This window comes from Rutidosis leptorrhynchoides, chromosome 2 (assembly GCF_046630445.1).
Source record: "Rutidosis leptorrhynchoides isolate AG116_Rl617_1_P2 chromosome 2, CSIRO_AGI_Rlap_v1, whole genome shotgun sequence".
Lineage (NCBI taxonomy): Eukaryota > Viridiplantae > Streptophyta > Magnoliopsida > Asterales > Asteraceae > Rutidosis > Rutidosis leptorrhynchoides.
The window spans coordinates 103828252-103850757 of record NC_092334.1 but is presented as its reverse complement, the minus strand read 5'-3'; the positions used below and the strand labels follow the sequence as shown (position 1 = coordinate 103850757).

Sequence of the window (22506 nt, the reverse complement as noted above, 5' to 3'; positions counted from 1 at the left end):
CTACGAGGGTTGTGGCATTGTGGTGGGCAGAACGCCCCTTCACCACACCCTTTGCAAGTGGTCTTATCTTTTTACAACACTCCCCACAACATTGCCATAATAATCCCTTTTTCCCACAACGTTCCCTTGCAAATACACATCATTCACAACAACATAACTAATGGTCTTAGCTAGCTTCTAAGTCATCATGTGTTTGGTTACAAGCAATAGCAATACCCAATCACTCAAGATTAGAATAATGCCAACAAACCACTACTAACAGTTTATGATTGATACCATTAACAAATTGAATCTATTACTGTTAAAACAATAAATAAAGATGACCCAGTGTTACTTGTCTACAAAGGAATACTCCATAATTTGTTCCTTGTTTTTTAAGATGAATAATATAACTTTATAATTCAAAAATGAAAATGTGTATTAAATATATGTATGATCGAAACTATAGAATATGAACGTTATTTTGTCTCATCCTTGAGAAACTTACCTCACTGGAAAAATGTATTTCAAAATCTACTCCAACTTCATCAGACGTTGAACCGGAACAACATAACATCACCCTCTTGAACAACGTACTCTTTCCCTTCAGACCTCAACTGCATTTACCAGGATAGACTTTGTGTAAATATAATTAAGACAAATTATCTGCTAAAAGTCAATAATATCATAGGTCCACAACCATGGAGTATGGTTATGTAACAGTTGAACATGGACTTGATTGAAACAAGTCATCTTTATGTACAATCAAAATGGGTAGGGTTTCTTTTTGTCCACTTTGAAAAACTACTACAGAACTAAAGCATCGAATCGATAATAGAGACAAAACCAAATCAATACACACGAGTTAGAAACTTGTATGCATTGGATATTTGGGTCAAAACTGTTACCTAAATTTTTTTAGTTAGTTTTAACTAGCATCAAACCATAAGTTATGGAATTGGACTTTCAAGAATGACACTGAAGATCTCGTGTAACCTGGTTCCTAGTTTTTCTATTAATCATGACCTCCTTGATGTTTAGATTCAAAAAATAGTACCACCTTCATCCCACTATAAGTATGCATTATTGACTTTTCAAAGTCTTTCTTTGTAAACTTTGGCTGTAGATATTTTTATTTGTGCTACATAATATTTGATGAATAATATATGAATGAAAACACATTTAAAATTCAATTCATTCATATAATTTTCATCAAATATTATATAACACAAATAAAAACATTTATGGTCAAAGTTGACAAAGAAAGACTTTGAAAAGTAGTGGACACTTATGGTGAGACGGAAGCTAGGCTTTACAGATAAGGAGAGTACTTCGGTATCTGGCACCTCGATAGCACTTAAATTATGAAAAGAACAAGGTCTTATTGGATAGACCAAAGTCTTTTTTGATGGTGTATAAACTGAATTCTAATTTACGTATGCAAGGCAAAACATCACACAAGTGCAAAAATAACAAGAAAGGAGATGTCAGATCAGTGAATAAACTTACAAGTCCTTTCTCCCTTGCAGCTGACAATGAACCCGCAGCAACAAAATCTTTATACGCTACCTAATAATAAGTTAAAAAAGATAAAATATGATTAATTTAGAAATAAACACCATTGATAGATATGTAATTCATAGTATGAAAAAAGTAATCAACTTATTCTCCGAGACACTTACTGTCTCTGCTCGAATGAAACCTTTTTCAAAGTCAGAATGGATAACCCCAGCAGCTTGGGGAGCAGTCATTCCTAACATATCAAATGGTACCAATGTTAGTTACTTGCGCATTTGGCCATCATTAGGTCATACTATGCTGATATAAACAGTGTTGTAAAACTCGGCCACCTCAGCCGAGTTCTTGGTTTAGATCACTAGCCGAATTCTCGGTGCCCAACTCGGCTGAGTTTCTTAGCAAAATTATGGAGTTCTCGGCCAACTCGTTCAAAAACTCGGTCGAAAACTCGGAAACTCGGTCGAAAACTCGGAAACTCGGTCAAAATCTATTAAAATTTATATTAAAACATATATAATTTTATTAAAAAAAAAACTAAAAACTCAACGTAAGTCAGCATCAGCATCAGAGTTCTGCCCGAATTCTCCCTGAGTTGCCGAGAACTCCCCCGACCGAGTTCACCCTTAATTCCAAGTTCTCCAGCCTCGGATATAAATAGCAACATCATCTTTATGTTGCCAATATTCTTATATTCCGTAACTTGATAAAATTGCAATTTAGTCCAACAATTTACTGTCATACTACAACATAATTATCACCTGCATGTATTGTCCATGCTTTAGTTTCCTGCAAAAGAAGAAGTGGAAAAATCCTTTAACATGTTTAAAAATTGTAATCGAATCACTTTTTAAAAAGGCACTTCAGTTTTCAATACCTTTTCTCCAGAGGTGAAGTATGTGCGTAAGCCAAGAAGGTCATACGTTGCCCTGATAAGATTTCCAAGCCCACTTTCATCTACACCGAGGGACGTCAAAAATTCCGTTCTTTCTTCTGCAGGGAGTTCTGTTAGCTCTGATTCCACCTGTCATTAAAACTCCATATTAATAGAATTCAGTGGCTTCCGAACTCACTCAAATTTTGAAAAGATTGTTTTTGTTATATAAAGCAATAATTTGTATGCAATCAGAAAATAATCACTAAAAATCTTGGTCGCTTACTGGCTTTTTGTTAACTCTTTTTAATCTAGTAGTGCATAAACTATATTATCTAAGATATATAATCCAAGTCTTTAAATTAAATGATTTAGGAGGTTGTATGCATTAATTATGAACCATGGGAAAAGTTCACCCGTTAGACCCGTTCCCTTTTTGGCTAATATCATTTATTTGACCCATTTGAGATAGAAACACAATCACATATTTATAAGTATAACTATTAAAACTATCACCTCCACTCAGGATAATACTATGCACTTCAACTCATAAAGCAGTAAAAAATTAACTACGTTCAAATACCTGTGCCGAGACTGTTACTATGCCAGACTGTAACTCGGAAGCAAGTTCCATTACATTTTTGACATAGGGATTACTTTCAGGTGTAGCTAAATCAGACTCTGCAACATTCGCCACATAGATCACGGGTTTCATTGTAAGTAAACATAGATGATTGATAGACTCCTTTTCGAACTCTGTTAACCGCACCGATCTTGCTGGTTTTCCATCCAACAGTGCTTGTTGTATTCTTTCGAGGGCCGACTTCTCTGCCTCTTCCTGGAATTCAAAATATAGCAAACGTATCCATGTCATCAACAGTTTCTAATAAAACAAATACAAAAAATACAAAATAAATGTGAAGCATGATAACAGTTTTACCTTGACTTTAGCTTGTGAATTATTTGTTTTGCTCTTTTTAAGTTTCTCTATTCTTTTCTCAATCTGCATTTCTTGTAGATAGTCAGTATAGTAGAATCATTACGACTACTGAGTTTATAAGTTTATATCAATTTGGAGTAAAATGTAAAAATTAATAGTGAAAGAATACCTGATCTAAATCACAGAAGGATAGCTCTAAATTGATGACGTCAATATCTGACTTGGGGTCAACTTTACCACTCACATGAACAATGTCATCATCCTCGAAACAACGTACAACCTGACACAAGATCAAACAAGAGTTTTCAAGATTTTAAGTATAATACGCTTAGAGTGAAATTTACAAAGCATGGTAAATTAAATATGCAAGTAAAAGATTAATAATAAGAAACAAACCTGAAGTATAGAGTCCACTTCACGTATGTGTGACAAAAACTTATTACCCAAACCCTGTGATAAAGACCGATAAAGGAGTGTGTTAAAACGAAAGCAATTCAAATCTGGAATATTTCATCATGAATATTAATATATTAATAGAATTTAAGAGGATCTAAAGTTTTCAAACCTCCCCTTGACTGGCTCCCTTAACAAGGCCAGCAATATCTACAAACTCTATAGATGCTGGAACCGAACGTTGAGATTTGCTGAGATTAGATAGTACTTGGAGACGAGGATCAGGAACAGCAACAATTCCAACGTTTGGTTCGATTGTACAAAATGGGAAATTAGCAGCCTGAGCTTTTCCATTCTCAACCTATAAAAGAAAAAAATTACAAAATGTTGTTTTATTTCGTAGCACCCACAGTACGGACAAATGATTGTACCAGAAGATAACACAAATCATTAAAAAAAAAAAAAAATCTCTATGATCAAGATCACATTTTAGTACTGATACAAATAGTACTTGTGCAAATATGTACAGAATGAGTTACACTTACATTTCAGCCTTTCAGGAACAGAGCAATGAATCAAATGGTCACATTATTCCTATTTAAAAGATATTTTGTAATGCACGTTGTTTTGAACTCATTTTCTATTTTTCCATGCATCGTTTAATGGAGGAAGCTATTCATTTTTCATTCTCATCTATATACAACTTACATAATCATCTCTACATATATACACCATTTCTATTTCTAAGCTCTTAAAAGAAAATTATATATAAGCATCTCTAAAACATATACAATTTCTATCCCTTTACCCAAAAAAACATATACAATTTACATCTCTTCTTTCACGTCATCAAAATGCTGCTGCGATTTATACTTCTTGAACATTAAACCTAAGATAACTCTCTAAGCCTAAAGACTTAGTGAACACGTGTGTTTTTCTATAAAAATACCACATACAATGTCATGACAAGTCTTTACTATAAAATGCATTTGAAGATCTCTTTGTTACTGTGTAACCAAGGCGTAATAGTTTCTATTTATCTTTCTCATTTGGATCCAATCATATATAGATGGATCCCATTCTGTAAACAACGTTAAGCCTTGAGTTAACACGTGTTAAACTCTCAATTTCTTGCCTTACACTCATTACACGTTAACCACACGTAATACACAAATCTCATGCTCTACACGTGAACATAACGTAACAATATATGCATTCATACAACTCTAATAACTCTAAGTCAACAAGTAGCAATGAATCATATACATAGCACATATCTCAGTTTTCATAAAACACGTTGTACTCACATTAATTAGAAGCTAATTTGAATATTTGCATCTTGTGCTTAATGGGCTTGTACTATAAGCTTCCTTATTTGTATTCTATGATTGATTACTTGAACATGAATCTGTACCTTTCGCTTGTAACACTCGCATTTTAAATCTCTCTTCTATAAGTGTCTAATTTCACAAATGAACACTAACCTTCCTTTCTCATATAGCACTCTACATCTCTGAACTTTACTAGTATTAATATCTAATATAAACCCCTTATAAGTTACAACTTTTTTATGCTACTTGATAAGCATAAATCCATATGTAGCATTTGCTTATATATATGTTCCTAAAGCACACATATGAATATGTAATTGATATAAATGAATACGCATATTCGTATGCATATACCTGCAATTACTTTGCTTAACTTCTGGCATAAAATTTAATTACCACATAAGATACAGGAATCTCAAACATATCAACAAACTCTCACATAATTTCAAAAACTTTGCATAAAATGTACAGTAAAAATTAGCATAAAAATCTTTAGAAATGATTCCGTTTTACATTCTTAATTGTGAATGCTCATTCTTCAACATATAAACAATTCGTATAAACACCTGTTGTCATTGATTATGAGTTCAATTAGTAATAAATTCGATATAGCATAACATATAAATCGATAAATAGTAACGGAGACTTACAACGGCGTTAAAGAGCGTAGATTTACCGACATTAGGGAGACCTACGATTCCGGCTTTCAAGCTCATACTTATCTTTGAATTTGAAGATGAGAAACGGCGACGGAAGCTAACGGAAACGGAAGTTTCCGGAAAGAAAATGGAAGAGGTTTTGGTCAACAAGGTTGACTTGAATGGAAGTGAAACGATATTGTGACATGCTATTCTCGCCATTTTTGTAAAATTGGTGCCAAAGAAGCTCTGGTTTATGTTTATCCGACTGTGTGGAGAATAATGGGGAAACTGGAAAAAAGAAAAAACTTCTGATTTCTTGAGTAGGGTTTTAAAAAAATAAATAAATAAATTATAATGAGTAACAGTTAAAAAATAATTATATTTCTTTTTTTTTTTTACAAAAAACCAGAACTTATATAAAAACTCGGGACATTCATCAAAATTAGAAATTTTTTTAACTGTAATTGTAATTAGAATAATGATAAAGATACTCTAAAAGCTATAGTTAAGCTACAACTCTATACATTTTTTTTGACGGCATTTTTTCACCTGTCTTTAACAACTGGCTTAGACCCTTTGATTAGAAAATTTAACTCTCGATACCGCTAAGTCAATTGGTAGTCTGATTTTACAAATAGATCTTGTTAATACTTGATAAACATATGATGTTGGATTATAGTTTGTTGTGTTTTAATCAAGAGGGAAGCACTTTTTTGGCGAGAAGTGAGAAGTAATTTTTTTCATTTTTTTTTCTTTTTTTTTTTTTTTGAAAAAAAATTCAAGCATTAAGATCATAGGAAAATATGAATATTTAGAAAAGAAACTTTGTGATAAATGTTATTAGTTTAGCAGAAAAACGCTGAAATAAATAAATGACAACATTCATTGCAATGAATGTTTTGCTTCTGGGTTTTTTTAAGAGGTTAGAAATTAGGGTTTAGAAATTAAGGGGTTAAAAATTAGGGTTTAGAAATTAAGGTTTTGAGTTTAGAAATTAGGATTTAGAGTTTAGAAATTAAAGTTTAGATTGCATTTTTAACACGAACAATTTAGAGTTTAGGGTATAGGGTTTAAGGTTTTGGGTTTAGGGACTAAACGAAAAACACTAAACCCTAAACTCTAAATCGGACTAAATTACGAAAAAAACACTTCACACAAGATGAAAACAAAACGATGCAAATAAACTCTAATTAAAACATTACTCGTGATGAATGTTATCATTTATTTCTTCGATCGATTTCCCACCAAAATAATAACATTCGTCACAAAGTGTGTTTTTTAAATGTTAATATTTTCATGTGATCTTAATGTTCAAAAAAAAAATTATAAACAAAAAAAAAATTACTTCCTCCCAAAAAAGTATTTCTGATGATGACCCATCGTTTGTTTACTACATCTTGTTAACACTCACTAAAACATATGCTGTTGGATTATAGTTTGTTGAGCTAACGTTTAAATACAAAATAAGATAATATGGCTAAACTATACAAACCTAAACCAAATTTAAACCCAAGCTGATCATACAGCTACAGCTCTCAAGGGAACGACTAAAATATAAAAGTTCAATTAACCATTCCAAATTTCCAATGGTCTCCAACAAAATCCACATACATCAGCCAAAATTTTTTGATAAAAGTATACAGATAAAATCATCTTTAAGCAAACTCAACATAGTATACAACTAATTTCCTTTCCTTCCTCATAACATAATCAAACTCAACACTTACTCCCTTCTACTGCTATACCTATCATCATATCTCGTGCTACTCTTTACACGATCCCGGTCCTCCCCCTTACTCCTCTTATGCCCAATCTCATCAGTACGTACTTTTTTACTGTACGACTCATCTCTACCATCTCTTCGACCATCCTTATCACCATCTTTTTTCCTACCATCCTCATCTTCACTATATCTTTTCCTACTACGCGACTCATCTCTACCATCACCTCGGCCATCCTTATCACCATCTCTTTTCCTATCGTCCTCGTCTATGTATCTTTTTCTATTATACGACTCATCTCGCCTCCTATCATCATGACGACCACCACGCCTATCATAATTCCTGTTTGCCCTATGATCTAATTCATCTCTCTTGGAATCTTTTCTTCCTTCTGATGTGCGGTACCTATCATCTCGCGTGTGATCTTTTCTTCTTTCGTCATTGTCTTTATGTCGGTCATCAGTTCGTTTCATTTCATCCGTGGCCCGATGGCTCACTTTTCGTTGCCCGTGGCGATCATCCACCTCACGGTGTCTTGGTGGCTTCTTTCTTTGTGGACTTGCACGAGTTTCCTCATCAAAGACCATGGCATACCTATAAAAGTTCATATCGTTAGAAAAAGTAGTCAATAGTAGAGTCAGTAGAAGGAGAACAGATCTACTACATTTATAGGAGACGACTTTACTTATAAACGAATCAAATCGGATCACCATTTTAACTAATTTAAAAGGATCCAATAAGATGGGAACAGGTCAAATGGGCAGAGAAGGTTGAAAGTCGTCCAAAGGCTAGTTTTTGCGCCGGACCTCTTAAATCAATTTATTCAAAGGTTATAATGTTGTTGCAATAACTTTATTCAGTAACCATACTTCACAAGTAAGGTATTTATTTATATTTATTTGTATTAATAGATACAAAGGTATTCCATATCTATAGGTAAACAAAACCTGGCCTGTTAAAGTACGTGTTTCAACCCAAAACCCATTTTAACACTTTATCCAACCTCCCAACCCAACCCATCTTGCCACCTCTACCCTAATTTATACAAGTTTTACGAACTTTGAACTATCATCACCGCCTTTTCTGTTGAAACCATCATCCTTCAAGACATATTTTGGAGGTTGCTTAGCATCAGAGTTCCCAGTACAGTCCTTGGCAATATGATCAAGAGAACCGCATTTGAAGCAACCTTTACCACCTACAAAAATTAATAAACAAACTTTACAAGCGGGATCTACAACAACTAGTTCTAATTAGTCAAAAGCTCCCAACCATCTTTACCTTGTCCACCTTGTTTGCCTTTCGTCCTGTATTGGTTCCACAGTTTTGAAACGCTCTGGCTAAAATCAACATGTATCCTACGATCGTCTATCAAAGCGTTATCCATCTGTCATCGAAGGTTGTAGAGAAAAAATAAGAAATGGCATGCATCATGCAAATGAAAGATAATAGTTAAATGATAAGACATTTTAATCTAGAAAGAGGATAGCAGTTTGAATTTGAAAACCATATGTACCTTAAAGTATGCTTGCTCACAAGCATCTTTGTCTTCAAACTCTGTAATATTAAAAAATAATAACGGTCAGAATAAACACTTAATCCACAACACATACTGATCACACACACACAGAAATGAGTAAGAAACAAGATTTTAACGAGCTCAAACAAACAACGTAAGTCGGACAGGGCTACATGTTTAAAAATATCAAAACTTAAAGAAAGATAATGAGTGGCATAAAGCAAAATCATGAATCGATACTTAAATCATAGATCGATTACTCAAAGAGATATTGAGATACTATATAAACTTTAATATCAAAGCATAAGAACTCACCAATAAAGGCATAGCACAAACTATCTCCAGTTTTATAGTCACGGATTATGTCAGCTCTGCCAAGATTTGATAAATTATAGAGTTATTCTTCCAAGTTCTAAGTGCAATTACAAATAATAGATAAAAAAAACATTGAATACATAATGTCCTGGGATTTGTAACGTACGATGTCACTGTTCCAAACCGTGAGAAGATAGTGTTCAGATCCTCATCCTATATTGTCAACAAATAAATGAGAGATTTATGAGAAATGGCAAGCATAGATGGAGAATCAATCAATTAAAAATAGGATATCGCCATATATATTTATATTCAAAACCCAACAACGTACCTCAGTGACTGGGTTTAGCTTGCATACGAAGAGCACATTCTCAGGAGGCTTTACCTCAGCATCAGGAATATCCCCAATCTAAAATGCCAAATAAACCCAAATGTGAACGTCTTATCAACCCAAATTCGTAAAAAAAGAATTTAACACACTTTTGGAAACATTCAACCCGTTCAGCCCACTTTCGCACGTTCTTTATGAGCTAAGTTATTCGTTTTACCCGTTAGAAATAAAAGATAGCCTGTATTGGCCCACTCAAAAATAGATGGATCACAATTCAACCTGTACTAATGGTAATGAACATTAAAGTCAGGACACTTACACTTTCAAGCACAACTGCTCTGGAATGGGCTTCCTTGGCACGAATAACCTCCTCAAGTTCCTTTGCGTCTAGTTGCTCATCCATGGGTACCCAATCATCTTCAAGGCGTACCTCGTCATCAACCTAAGTGGAATTTGTTTCAAATTATACAAGGTTACAATAAAACTTGAGAAACTAAAACATTATATTATATTGTTGATTATCAAATTATCAATTGTCAAATCAATGATCAAAACACGTAACTATATAGACATAAAAACAATCATAATTACTATCTAATATATACTCTATCCTAATCCAGAATTATCTCAAGTTGATAACTTGAGTATTAAGTTATAACTAAGAAAAAATGATAAAACTCAAATCATTTGGATGGTTCAGTTGATTATGAACATGCTCTAAACAGCTACATGAATTACAACGGACTCAATATACATAACATTTTTAAAGATATTGGACTTATTTTGCTTCATTTCCTTCCCATGTAAGGCATGAAAAACATCATGTTCTTTCTTTAACGTGCAGAGCATGGTCATATTATTTTCTACTAGTGTGATCCCGTAAAAGAATCTTTGCCTTAAGATCCAGAACAACCAATAAGAAAAGGTTAAAAATTACAAAGGGTCTTCGGTTATATAAAATATATGTTCTATTTTTCTTATTAGAACTAAAATATCTGCATTCTGATGCAGGCTGCTTATATATATATATATATATATATATATATATATATATATATATATATATATATATATATATATATATATATATATATATATATATATATATATATATATATATATAATATAACGTTTATACAACTAATACAGATCAGGCGAATCGCCGTTTGGCTAGTCGACGTTACAATTATCAGCAAGTCGACTGGATTAGCAGGCAATCTGGACTTCACGTATTCAGCTACTACTTGGCTCAAGCTTAAATAAGTATATTCCAATATTGTATGTGTATCTGTACGAACCCTTTAACCACAATAATGTCTAATCTTATGACGGGCTATAGCATCATTCAACAAAACTACAAAGGAGTAAATCATTAATTACCTCATCTTTAGGCTTTCCTTCGGGAGAAGCATCAGGGATTAGCTCAGCTAATTGCATAGGATCATCAAATGGATCCTCTAGTATATATGTGTGCTTGATGCTGTATCAAAAACATTGATTCTGCAAGTTAGTATAAGTAAATATGAGTATAAAAATATTCAATGTGAAATTAAGGGGAATTATTAACCGGATGTTTTTATATGGTCTGCTCTTATCATCTACATAAGCTTCATTTATCCTGCTCAGAGTTTCAAGCCCTTCAGCCACCTCCCCAAACACCTATAGAAGTTAATAACAAATATCAGCATATGAGTTCATTAATCATTTAATAGCCAAGAAATGCATACATGAAATATATCATAAACGACAACACTCACAGTTTTTTTGCCATCAAGGTAGTCAAGATCATCTCGCAGCGTAATGTAAAACTGAAACAATAAAAAACCTCAGGTCAGATTTACATATTAAAGTGGTTGTAGAAGTAGCCACATCCCAATAAAATGCATACTAGAAGAAAGTCTCTTACGCTCAGAACATGTATATACATATACAAATATATCATTTTAAATCGAATATGGATGTTTTCTCGTAGCAAATAAAACAGGACTAATTGGTGAGAAATGGACCAATACATTGTGAACGTTTCCCACCAAAAATACAACGGCGAAAATACCTGAGATGCATTTAGATTCTCTCCTCCACTGGCCATGGCAACGGTTCCCATCTTTGTATGCTTTAGATCCAAATGAATCTCATCCCCAAAAAACCTAGCTTGATCACCATACAAGAATCTGAAAACATAAAGGCGGCACCAGTTAATATAGCAAAAAAAAACAAATAAATTAATTTCTAAATTCCAGTTACAAGTAAACTATACTTAAGTTTCACCAATTCCCAGTCTTTAAACTTTTAACTATTAACTATACTTATAAAAAAGGGGTACAACTTATAAGCCAATCTAACATACCACTGCTCAAATTTCACAGTTTAACCTAAATAGGTCAGATTAGGCTCAAAATCAAACATAACCTTGTAAGCTCAGAATATGCAGCAGCAATAAGTAATAAAAAAATAAAATTAAAAGTGAATACATATTTTAATTTTCTTACTTGTAGATAGAATCACCACCAGAGCCTGTTCCTGTAGGATCACCTGTTTGCGCAGTAAAGTCCTTTTGAACTGTGTGAAACAAACATCCATTGTAATACTTAATCCTGCATTAATCAACACCAAAATACACACCGGTAAGCAAATACTATCATATATCATATCATAATAATCATATATCATTAAAATATTAACGAAAATTATATCAGAAGAGCGTGATATTGTAAAGTTAGGGTTTTACTTGCAGAGTTTTAGGAAATTTTTGCAGGTGAGAGGGCAACGATCCGTATGTAAATCAATTACGATGTCTCCCAAACTTGTAACTAATAGAACCGACATTTTAACCGCTTTGATTGATTGAATTGATGTTTTGATTCGCGTCAATTTTGGAGCGGAGGTGTATAATGTAGTAATAATATCACAGTGCGGTCGAATTGGCTGGTATCAAGGCGAAAATTTTCCAAATCGTAAAAGTAGACCTTTTTTTCTTTCTTTCTTGAAAAAAAACTAGTTGTGGAGTACTCGCTTCGCGCCGGGTTCTCCGTTTTGAATGCGAGTTAAAAAAAAAGTCTTGATCTATTTTATAAAAAAGAATTTTTTTCGACATAACATTGAAGGGTTGTTCCTTTTGTGAAAGTTGCTGATTTTAGCGTTCGGGTTTTTATTTAAAAAAAAAAAGTTAGTAAAGTGGGGGTTCGATTTGTATTTTAATAAAAGTTAGTGGGTTAAGTTTGTGAAATTTGAAAAAAAATTACGTATAAAGTGGGGGTTCGATTTGTATTTTAATAAAAGTTAGGGGTTAAGTTTGTGAAAATTGAATATTAGTAAAAAAAAAAAAGTTAGTAAAGTGGGGGTTTGATTTGTATTTTAATAAAAGTTAGAGGGTTAAGCTTGTGAATTTTGGGGAAAAATATACTTATAAAGTGGGGGTTTGATTTGTATTTTAATGAAAGTTAGGGGGTTAAGTTTGTGGGAATTGAAAAAGGGAGTAGTACTATTCGTTTCCCTTTTACCTTTTAGATATACGTAATTTTGGGGAAAAATATACGTATAAAGTGGGGGTTCGATGTGTATTTTAATGAAAGTTAGGGGGTTAAGTTTGTGAGAATTGAAAAAGAGAGTAGTACTATTCATTTCCCTTTTACCATTTAGATATAGGTATATAATTAGGTCTTGTTCGTGTGTTATGCATAATTACACTAGAGAAAATTGGATAAATGGTTCACGTGGTTTACATGAAAAGGGGTAAATGGTCCTGAAGTTTATTTTCGTCGTTCGTGATCCTTGTGGTTTACATTGCCGGTGTAAATGGTCCCCAATACTGACGGACGTTTATTTCAACCGTCAAGTGTAATCACGTGCCAAACACGTGATGGGCAAAATCGTCCGTTTAAATTATTTGATTCATTTATTACCTCACTTTTCTATTTTGGTTTCAAAAACCAACCTCGTTCGTGCTTTAATCTCTCTAAACCCGTTCGAAGTGGAGGTGGCACAATGAAAAAAGATAAGGTTGCTGCAAGTGGAACCAAGAAGGGTGGAAACAAGAAGTAAAGGCTGGTGAGAATGACTTTTGGTGGGTTTTATGTGTTTTTTTTTTGGTAATATGATGTAATGTTTTTAAGGAACTTTAATGACTTTTGGTACTTTAATGTCTTTTGGTACTTTTGGTGCACTTGTTTTGCACATGTCTTGGTACTGTCATGTTTACTTTAGTTTATGGTTATGTATGTATGGATCACTAGTTGATTGTGCACTTATTTTGCACTTAGAACTATAATTAAGTTGTTATTTTGGAATGTTTACTCAAGTTCCAGTTTATTGCACTTCTTTATTGATCTAGTTTTATTCACTTTGTTGCACTTGTTAAGTTTATTGTACTACATGGTTGAACAAATTAAGTTTCTTCCAGTTTGTTCAATAAACCAAGAGAACCAATGACATCAACTAAACAAGCAAAAATGGCTGGAACAGATTCATTGAACATCAACTAAACATATCCATTTATCACCAAAAGATTGGGACACAAAGTGCATTACAAAAGGTAACATGACCAAATTAAACTACTACCATAGCCAAATTCCATCTAACATTGCCAAAATCCATCTAACTTAGCCAAATTCCATCTAAATTACTTTACTAATGCATACAATACAATGCCAAATCCTAACTAACTAAAAAAAAGTAAAACTTTCAAATTCCAAGCTTCTTTTCCTGCAGTTTTGGCTTTTGCTTCTGCAGCTTTGAATTTTGCTTCCAATAAATTGATCTTTCTCAACAATCCTGGAATAATTTCTACAGCACGAGCACACATTGGAGGATCAAACCAACCAATAAACATGCACTTTGACCTCTATTTAAAGAAAAAACAAAAATTAGTTCAATAGATCAATCAATTGCGTTCGAATTTAAAGTTAGCATACAACTGAATCGATTTCAAAAACAAAAGGGGTTTTAGATTTACCTGTTGTGGACACCCGTAAAACCTACGACATGGGTTACTATCAGTCCATGCACAAACTATTGTTGCAAGACGACCACACCAGCAATTCACCATCGCAATTTAGGGTTTGTGACCTTATTCAGCTACAGGTATCGACACAAAATAAAAAGGGAGAAAAAGAAAGTGAAAAACTATTTGGGGATATAAGAAACCCTAAATAGTGGGAGGGAAAAAGGTAATAAATGAATCAAATAATTTAAACGGACGATTTTGCCCATCACGTGTTTGGCACGTGATTACACTTGACGGTTGAAATAAACGTCCGTCAGTATTGGGGACCATTTACACCGGCAGTGTAAACCACAAGGATCACGAACGACGAAAATGAACTTCAGGGACCATTTACCCCTTTTCATGTAAACCACGGGGACCATTTATCCAATTTTCTCATTACACTATTCACTAATAATCATTAACAAAAGGGAACTCATTTTTATTATGTACACAACCATCATGCTTTACGATATTGTACTGTATAATATTATAAAGCATAATGGTTGTGTAACTAATAAAAATTAGTTGTGTACATATCATCACCCACAAAACCCAATAGACAAGTCATTTTTTCACCAGATAATAAAGACAAGTCATTTCTTCACTCAGAGTGAAAACACTCTCAAAAGTAAAGAAAGTCATCTCTTACTTTATTCGACGTATAGAGATTGCTTCCGAGTGGACCTCCGGCCAATAAGTAAGAAAAAAAATTTTAAAAATAAAATAAATTTAAAAATAAAATTGAGACGCCATGAAAATGGTAAAATCGAAATTTCATGAATTTTAAATCATGCCTGAAATTTAATTTAGGCTCTAAAAGTAAGTCAAGTCGCCACTAACTGTCGACTCAATAACTAGAGCCGTAACTAATAATCATTAATAATCTATTAATTCATGAGATATGCGACGCATGGTAAAATCGTCATTTTCTTTTCACTCGCCTATTTTTCTCTTTTCGTCTCTCCATCCCTACTCTTTCAAATAGTTTGGCAGTAGGTAATTCAACAATAATATTCAAACGTTATTAAACTTAGTTCTGATTATGATAATTAGGTGTATTCAATAGTGTTAACATTTTCTTCAACCACAATCTTGTTTTTGCATTTCTTTCCCTCTTTTTTATTTACTTGCAAACTTACAAGGAGTATATAACTATATATTATTAACACCAATTCAAGTATTTCAAACAAGAAACTTTTGAAAAACACTCATTATTAAACAATATAACTATTCAACATCTTCTAGTTATTTTACATTTGACATCAGAGCAAGTTGCTCTAATCTTTTGTTAAAAATTATTGTCATTGTGATAAAAGTGTTTTTACAAAAGTTAAGATCATGGAACAGAAAAAAGAAAACTTGAGATCTAATGAAGGATGTTTCTTCCGAAGACATCCACTACTATAAAGTAAAGGCTTTTTTTTTAACGGGGATATCGACGTGGAATGCTCTCATTTGTCACCACACACGTGTTAGGAGGAAACCCAATTCGCGACGATGTTGGCAATACCATCGAAGGTTGGGATAACTCCCCAGAGACCTTCTCAAATCGCATTGAAGTTGGCAGTATTATCAAAGATTGAAAACTCCGTAAAGGCTTTTTGATTGGAATCAAATATTTGAAACTTTTATAGGTGTTAAGAATGACTTGTGGGATATAATAAAAATGGTGATTATGTACCAAAACCTTTTTGGACTAAAGAAGATAAAATCTCAAAAAACTTTTCGCTCTAACTTTCTCTCACCTATTTGCATATTCCCAATTGATGAAGCTTCAAATTGTATTTCATGGTTTAAACCAAATCTTATGTCACGATATCAGTCACTAATTCCTAAAATTTCTATCAAAACATCAAACCAACACATGTGAACTTCTGGATTGAACCGTCTCTTGGGCATTATCATGGCAACATCTGCTGAGTATTGACAAGCAATGCAATGCAAGTTGACCGAGTATCAAAACATTGGAATCAACAATGAGTTGCAACTTTTTAGGAATTAACAAGTCTAACCAAAAGGGTTTCCAAATAGTAGATATTTTGCTCAATCAACTAAATACTGTTTTCTAATGTGTTTGTATTAATTCATCGGCTGTAAAATTGTCCTGATTCCGCTAGCAACTTTAAAAAAATATATATATATAGACAAGGTAGAAGGTTTTCTCTGTTCGGGTTGTTACCTGGGAGGGCGAGTAATCCACTGGTTGTTTCCAACCCATCACTGGACACACAACTAAATATTCGTCCTAAACAGGATTCAAACTTGAGACCTCTTACAAGAAACTCCGGGCCCCAACCACTGGGCTATCATGTGATGGTTTATAGACAGAAGATGAAAATACTATTAGTATCACCTTTCTCTATACATACCGCAAACGAACTCAACATTCATATCTATATCTATACTTATCATCCTGCCATGTCCCTCCGTATTTAATAAATGCATACCTGACCTCAAATCTAAAATCAACAAACAAGTATAAAATCACATATCAGAGAGTCTAGCAACAGATGCAACACGTACTATCTCCACAAGATCTTCATCAAGTTGAAGAAGCTCTCCAGATATACGAAGATGATGATACGAAGGTGCCATAAATTTCGCCGCTAACTCCACCAAATCCCACTGGAAACAATTAGCCGCGATTTGTATAATTTTAATCGCCATGTTCACTGAATCTAAACATTTCACAATTACTCTAAAACATTCCTTGTGAATTTCTTCAAGAAGCCAACTATCTGACAAACAGTAAAGCTCCACGTATGGTATTACTTCATCTAATTTCTCTTGTTCATTTAGATTACGCCATAAACAACCGTGTACAGGTTTCGGCAATAGTTTACCGCAATAAAACCAGTTAATTAGTCTAACCAGTGCTCTCCAACCAAGATCCATCTTTATAGTTTTCGACATGCTGCAAACGAATTATACATATATGCTAGAGTGATTTAACATTCTAAGAAAATCAATTAATAAATTTTTTTAACAGCATGGATCTGTATGTACCTTTCTTGCATTCCAGAACAGAGCAAAGTGCGCATATGGTCACAACTTGTACATAAAATGGCCTTGTGAGCGTGTACGTGTGGTTGTGATAGAGAACATACTTTACACATCCATTTTTCACATGTATCATTTGCTTCAAGAATGATGTCCCTGAAATAGGGAACATATCGGGTGAACACCGGTACAGGGCATACAATAGTGCAAAAGATTGTGCCGTTACTACAATACAACCGCTACAATCTATCAAATTATCATCTAAAAACAATAAAATGCCCTATGTGGCTATGTCTAAGTAAGCACACACGTTTAAACCAGTGAACCAACTATGTTATAAGATATCTTGAATGTATCATGTTTAAGCCTTTTATGCGTGTAAAGTGTAAAATTTGTCCGACTCGGCTGGACTCAGCTCGACTTTGACACGTTTTTTAGCGTTTACCGATTTTAGGCGTTTTGGGCGACTCGGGACGGGCTAGTCCCCAAACTGACACGTCGGCCGACTTTTACAACAATGATTATAAATCGGAAACATATAGATTATATTAAAAGGATGGTATACGTACGAGAAATGAGAACCATCTGGTCCAAGAGCAGAGGTAAGGTCAAAGCTTGGAAACGGTACTCTCCATTTGGGTCGACTTTTGCAAAGCATTTGCAATAAAGGCTGCAAATTACAATGTCTCACAATCGTTTTTAATTTCTTCATTGTATCTTCTCCCGCCTTCAATTGTCCCGAATAAACATATTCCAACAACTTTAATAACACCTTATGATTCACATGAGCCGAGAGTCTAACTTCTTTTCTTACCAAACGACCCGAAGAAGTTTTTTCATCAGACGGTACGCCGGTACACGGTAAGAGCGATGGACAACGAACTTTAACAATCGCACCATGAACATTTACACGTTCCTGATCAGCAAGAATTAATGTCAAATTTGTACCGTCCTCCCCATTAAGAACATTGCCGATCCTATTACCGAGTTCGGACAGAAATCCGTAAAAACCGAAATAGCTAAGAAGATATGCACTGTACCATTTCGGTCCAGACGCACGTGAATTGATGCATATTTCTTGCACGTCGGTTATTATTTGACCCTCGGTTGACTCGAAAACATGACCTTTGACTAAGCCACTATGGTGTACCAATTCAGCTAGCCCTATTAAACCATAAAGTGATAACGATTCATCACCTTGCCAGTCTTCTTCACACTCATAGCAACACAGCTTCATGTTATGGTCACAATAATGAAGTGATGCATTCATCCGATCAGCATGAATACGGTTTCTTGACAATACTTGTACGTAAGATAATAGTATATTTATCCCTTGATTCTTTAGAATATACCTACGATATTGAGGCAGACCCGAATAAGTTGCCAAGCTTATTAGGTTTATCACTTGAAGATTATCAGACACTAAGTTGACATCCAATGATGTAGCATTGAGGGTATTCAACAGATATTTGACATCGTCCTTAGCATGTGGTTTCAGCAATACCGATAATAGAGACTTGACGTGTGATGCAATATACTTGGAAGGGGAATTAATCATTAATAAAACAGCTCGAGATACCGTCTGATTTACAACATTTTGACAACGCTGACGGGTTGCACGCAATGAATCCACGAATCCTAAGCTGTCAAAAGGCACAAGCAAATAAACGAAACAAATCATCAGAATCATGCAATCATAGTTAATAGTTGTGGTAATGATATACAAGAAAATTAAATCAATAATAATTTTTCGTGCCAATGTTGACCCATTTACTAATAATTGGGTCCATCTAGTTTATTTTTTTTTTTATCTAAAAAGGATAAACTTTGAAAGGTTAGCTAAAAGGGGAGCTGGTTAAAAGTAGCCAAAAGTCAAATTGTTATGCAAACAAATTCAAAATTGTGTTAGTTCAAGAACATTACCACGCACATGTGATGAGGATGTTAAGGTGCTGTTCATTATTAAGCATTTGTGCAGTAAAATCTTCTGCACAGTTAGCTGCAAGCCCACCAAGAATATCCCACACATGAGGCTTAAATACGGGTAAAAAATTAACACTCAAAGCCTCTTGTGCTAAAGCTACTAATTCCTCTGGTAAAGAAAACTTATCGGAGAGTTGTTTGATATGAAAATCATCTATGAGTAGCTTAAGAAGAACACTCTCGATACCCCGTTTCCAAAAATAACCATGATGCTTCCCGGGCCAACAAACGATCTTGGACACACAACAAGCACCCTTGATTAATGACAGTTGGTCTTTTGTAAGCTTCCCTAAGTGCATATTCCAATTGCTTAGTCCATTTATGATAACTTTTACTAGTGGCTCACAAAACGTGTCAATCATTCTTAATCGCCCTTCTTCATTAACCTATGTGACACACAATAATCAGTACATATTGTGTCATATAATATGTAACAGATTAACTAACATATGCTAAAAGATAGTTGAAGACTAATACCGCAAAGCATTCAGCAAGTGTAAATCCAGCCAACTGTAAGTAATTAGGATTGTAATTATCCATAGATTCCACCATCAGTTTTAAAAGGGAGTTTCCGTTATCTAAAAGCTTCTTAGCTCCATTTCTACATAAAGCTGATACCCAAAATTAGAAAATGTATTAATAAATCAAACGCTTAAAGCACAATATTGTGAATACCTATGGTTGAATACAACTGCAAAACAGCAGCCTTCACTGAAATAATAGGCTCTAGACTTAAAGAACTCAATACGTTCATCAAATTTTCATCGTTCCAAACACAAAATCTAGAAGATGGCCAATGCCACAATATTTTACTCAAAAGAGATATCGTCTCCAAAAAGAACTCCGCTGGTTTACTATTACCGGATCGAATGTGGCGGATGATGTTATTGATTGTTTCTGTTTCTTCAAATATTTTCCATACTTCTCTCTCTCGTTTGGAAGTTAAATACGATAGGATCAAATTCAAAGCAGTGGCACATGAAATAACAACTGGTACATGAGACGAAGACAAAGAAGATGATATGGGATGGACTACATCCAACACAAGCGATTCAATAATTGAACTATGTATAACATTGACCATTTTTACAAATGCTTTTGATGCTAATTTCATCACCGCTTCATTTTTCTGAAGAAGTGTAGTTCCCAACGCAGGTACAATATCAGCCACCGACTCCTAGAATTCGAAAACATACATTTGAAAATTGTATAATTTTTAACTTACATTAACAAATTAACAATAACGTGTAAATACCTTTACTAAAGGGTGTTGTGATGTTTCACTGGATATACAATCAAGAAACGCATCAATCGAACGAACTACATGTCTTTGTGTCTCGACATCTGTACAACACCATTTCCTTCCTCCCTCATCATTTCTGTCATTAGCAATACAACCATATGAAATAAGGAAAAACGACATGAAAGCAACCAAATTACATGTTATTTTACCAATGGACTCGACTAAATGGACTTGGCACCCAAACTTGGTCCCACATCATATGCAACCATGCTCTAAATTTAACCCTACAAATGCTTCATTTTTTTGTATAATCTGGTAGAAATCAAGGTAAAAAAAAGTGATACTTGGTGCAAACATGTAAACAAGGTAAAATTCACCATGTAAACTTTTCGAACCGAAGGTTGTGAGCTTGAAACTAAGTTCAATTAACTACTTAACATATGCTTGGCTAGGTTTGTTTTCTTATCTTATTAAACTTAGTGAAGTTCACAAACTCGTTTTAATGGCTTACAGATTTAATTTGCCATAAGCAGAAGCTTATAAGCCCCTAATTCGTAAACACTGAGCTTGACATCATTCCAAAATTTCAATTAAGATAGATTAACATTAACATGAAGATTATACTAAGATATGTAGATTAACATACATACACATGGCGATATAGTAAAAAGAACAGAGTGATTTAATAAGTCAAAGAACCTGAAACCAAGCCCTAGGGCATTATAAAGGCGATTATGAAGAGTAAAGAAACGGCCGTTTAAACCTCGATTGTTCTCCGCAACCTGCTTCGTTGACGATGATCGCATATTTTCCGGATTTCTGGATTGCAATTTCAGTCGTCTGATTTCTATTTTGTTGTTTAATTTGAAGCTTTAGCTCAATTATTTGAAGATTTATTTTTATTTTTATTATATTTACAAGAAGAAAGAATTGCCTTTTTTGGATGAACAGGTTACAAATTATTTTGTTTACGGCAGGGTACGTAATAAGTTCAAGTTGGTAGGGGTGTTGGAACAGTATATATAATAAAACAACGGTGGTAAAAATATCAATCAATTAACAAAAAAATTAAATTAAATCAATTACTATGATTTAACAAAAATTTAAATTAAATCAACTATGATTTAACAAAAATTATATTTTATTAAAAATTTGTAATAGGTTACAAATTTTCTTCTAGCTTTAACAAAAATTAAAGCTATGCAGCCAACTAGTTACTGTCATTAAGAAAATAAAGACATTATAAGCATCAGATTGTCTTTTTCGTCCTTTTCTAGACAAAGTTGCATTTAGTCTTTTACAAACTATAGAAGGGTGACATTTTAGTTAGGTGGATCCATCAATTTTTAGAATCTATACATGTTCACCCATTTTCTCTTCTTCAATGTTTTTATTTTAAAAAATGTGATGTTTTATATTTAATTAAATTAGTATAATTTTTAGTTAAGTGGGTCATTTCTGAATAAGTGTGTTATTGTTGATGGTATCTTTTTTTCGTATGACGGAGTTGATGTACTAAATCAAGTTATATAATTTAATAACAAAGAAATATTAAGATTCACCTAACACATAACTGCATGCAAGTGTACTCGATCATGTATAACATAAAATTGATAATTAAGGTTTCGTTGCTAGGGACAATAACTAATGATTAATCCTAATGATCAATAACATGTGAATCTAAATTCAAAGAAAAACAGTAAATTATGGGGTATATCGTTTAATGACCGAACTGTC

At 33.6% G+C, this 22506-nt stretch overlaps 3 protein-coding genes across 3 annotated transcripts; all 3 read right to left on the bottom strand.

Annotated features, from left to right (window-relative positions):
* Nucleotides 1-281: 281 nt before the first annotated feature.
* On the bottom strand, nucleotides 282-5950 carry LOC139891255 (uncharacterized). Its single transcript, XM_071874206.1, has 11 exons — nucleotides 5683-5950; nucleotides 3874-4062; nucleotides 3705-3758; nucleotides 3478-3588; nucleotides 3309-3371; nucleotides 2952-3206; nucleotides 2372-2518; nucleotides 2256-2283; nucleotides 1662-1732; nucleotides 1489-1548; nucleotides 282-596 (listed from the first exon to the last, which is right to left on the bottom strand). The coding sequence occupies exons 1-11, from the start codon at nucleotides 5890-5892 to the stop codon at nucleotides 528-530; spliced, it is 1257 nt and encodes a 418-aa protein (XP_071730307.1). The 5' UTR covers nucleotides 5893-5950; the 3' UTR covers nucleotides 282-527.
* A 1292-nt stretch (nucleotides 5951-7242) lies between these two features.
* Nucleotides 7243-12546, bottom strand: LOC139891254 (peptidyl-prolyl cis-trans isomerase CYP59). Its single transcript, XM_071874205.1, has 14 exons — nucleotides 12288-12546; nucleotides 12049-12153; nucleotides 11613-11730; nucleotides 11317-11367; nucleotides 11127-11218; nucleotides 10940-11039; nucleotides 9879-10001; nucleotides 9560-9637; nucleotides 9395-9441; nucleotides 9229-9284; nucleotides 8911-8951; nucleotides 8676-8781; nucleotides 8454-8592; nucleotides 7243-7988 (listed from the first exon to the last, which is right to left on the bottom strand). Exons 1-14 carry the CDS (start codon nucleotides 12383-12385, stop codon nucleotides 7397-7399), a joined length of 1746 nt encoding a protein of 581 aa, XP_071730306.1. The 5' UTR covers nucleotides 12386-12546; the 3' UTR covers nucleotides 7243-7396.
* A 4183-nt stretch (nucleotides 12547-16729) lies between these two features.
* LOC139891253 (BTB/POZ domain-containing protein At1g04390-like) lies at nucleotides 16730-21678 on the bottom strand. Its single transcript, XM_071874204.1, has 8 exons — nucleotides 21469-21678; nucleotides 20782-20905; nucleotides 20202-20703; nucleotides 20004-20137; nucleotides 19467-19912; nucleotides 18113-19186; nucleotides 17550-17699; nucleotides 16730-17457 (listed from the first exon to the last, which is right to left on the bottom strand). The coding sequence occupies exons 1-8, from the start codon at nucleotides 21573-21575 to the stop codon at nucleotides 17028-17030; spliced, it is 2967 nt and encodes a 988-aa protein (XP_071730305.1). The 5' UTR covers nucleotides 21576-21678; the 3' UTR covers nucleotides 16730-17027.
* Nucleotides 21679-22506: the final 828 nt, after the last annotated feature.

Bases quoted from the DNA above. Each gene is read 5' to 3' on its own strand.
- LOC139891255 (XM_071874206.1), bottom strand. From the start codon at position 5,892: ATGGCGAGAATAGCATGTCACAATATCGTTTCACTTCCATTCAAGTCA. The intron at 4,063-5,682 runs GTAAGTCTCCGT...TTTCTTTTATAG, and splicing joins CTACGCTCTTTAACGCCGTT to GTTGAGAATGGAAAAGCTCA. The intron at 3,759-3,873 runs GTTTGAAAACTT...TCTTTATCACAG, and splicing joins AGGGAGCCAGTCAAGGGGAG to GGTTTGGGTAATAAGTTTTT.
- LOC139891254 (XM_071874205.1), bottom strand. From the start codon at position 12,385: ATGTCGGTTCTATTAGTTACAAGTTTGGGAGACATCGTAATTGATTTA. The intron at 11,219-11,316 runs GTGAGTGTTGTC...TAACTTCTATAG, and splicing joins ACCTTGATGGCAAAAAAACT to GTGTTTGGGGAGGTGGCTGA. The intron at 9,442-9,559 runs GTACGTTGTTGG...TTGACAATATAG, and splicing joins AGCTAAACCCAGTCACTGAG to GATGAGGATCTGAACACTAT.
- LOC139891253 (XM_071874204.1), bottom strand. From the start codon at position 21,575: ATGCGATCATCGTCAACGAAGCAGGTTGCGGAGAACAATCGAGGTTTA. The intron at 19,913-20,003 runs GTATTAGTCTTC...TGTGTCACATAG, and splicing joins CACTTGCTGAATGCTTTGCG to GTTAATGAAGAAGGGCGATT. The intron at 17,458-17,549 runs GTACATACAGAT...ATTCGTTTGCAG, and splicing joins TGTTCTGGAATGCAAGAAAG to CATGTCGAAAACTATAAAGA.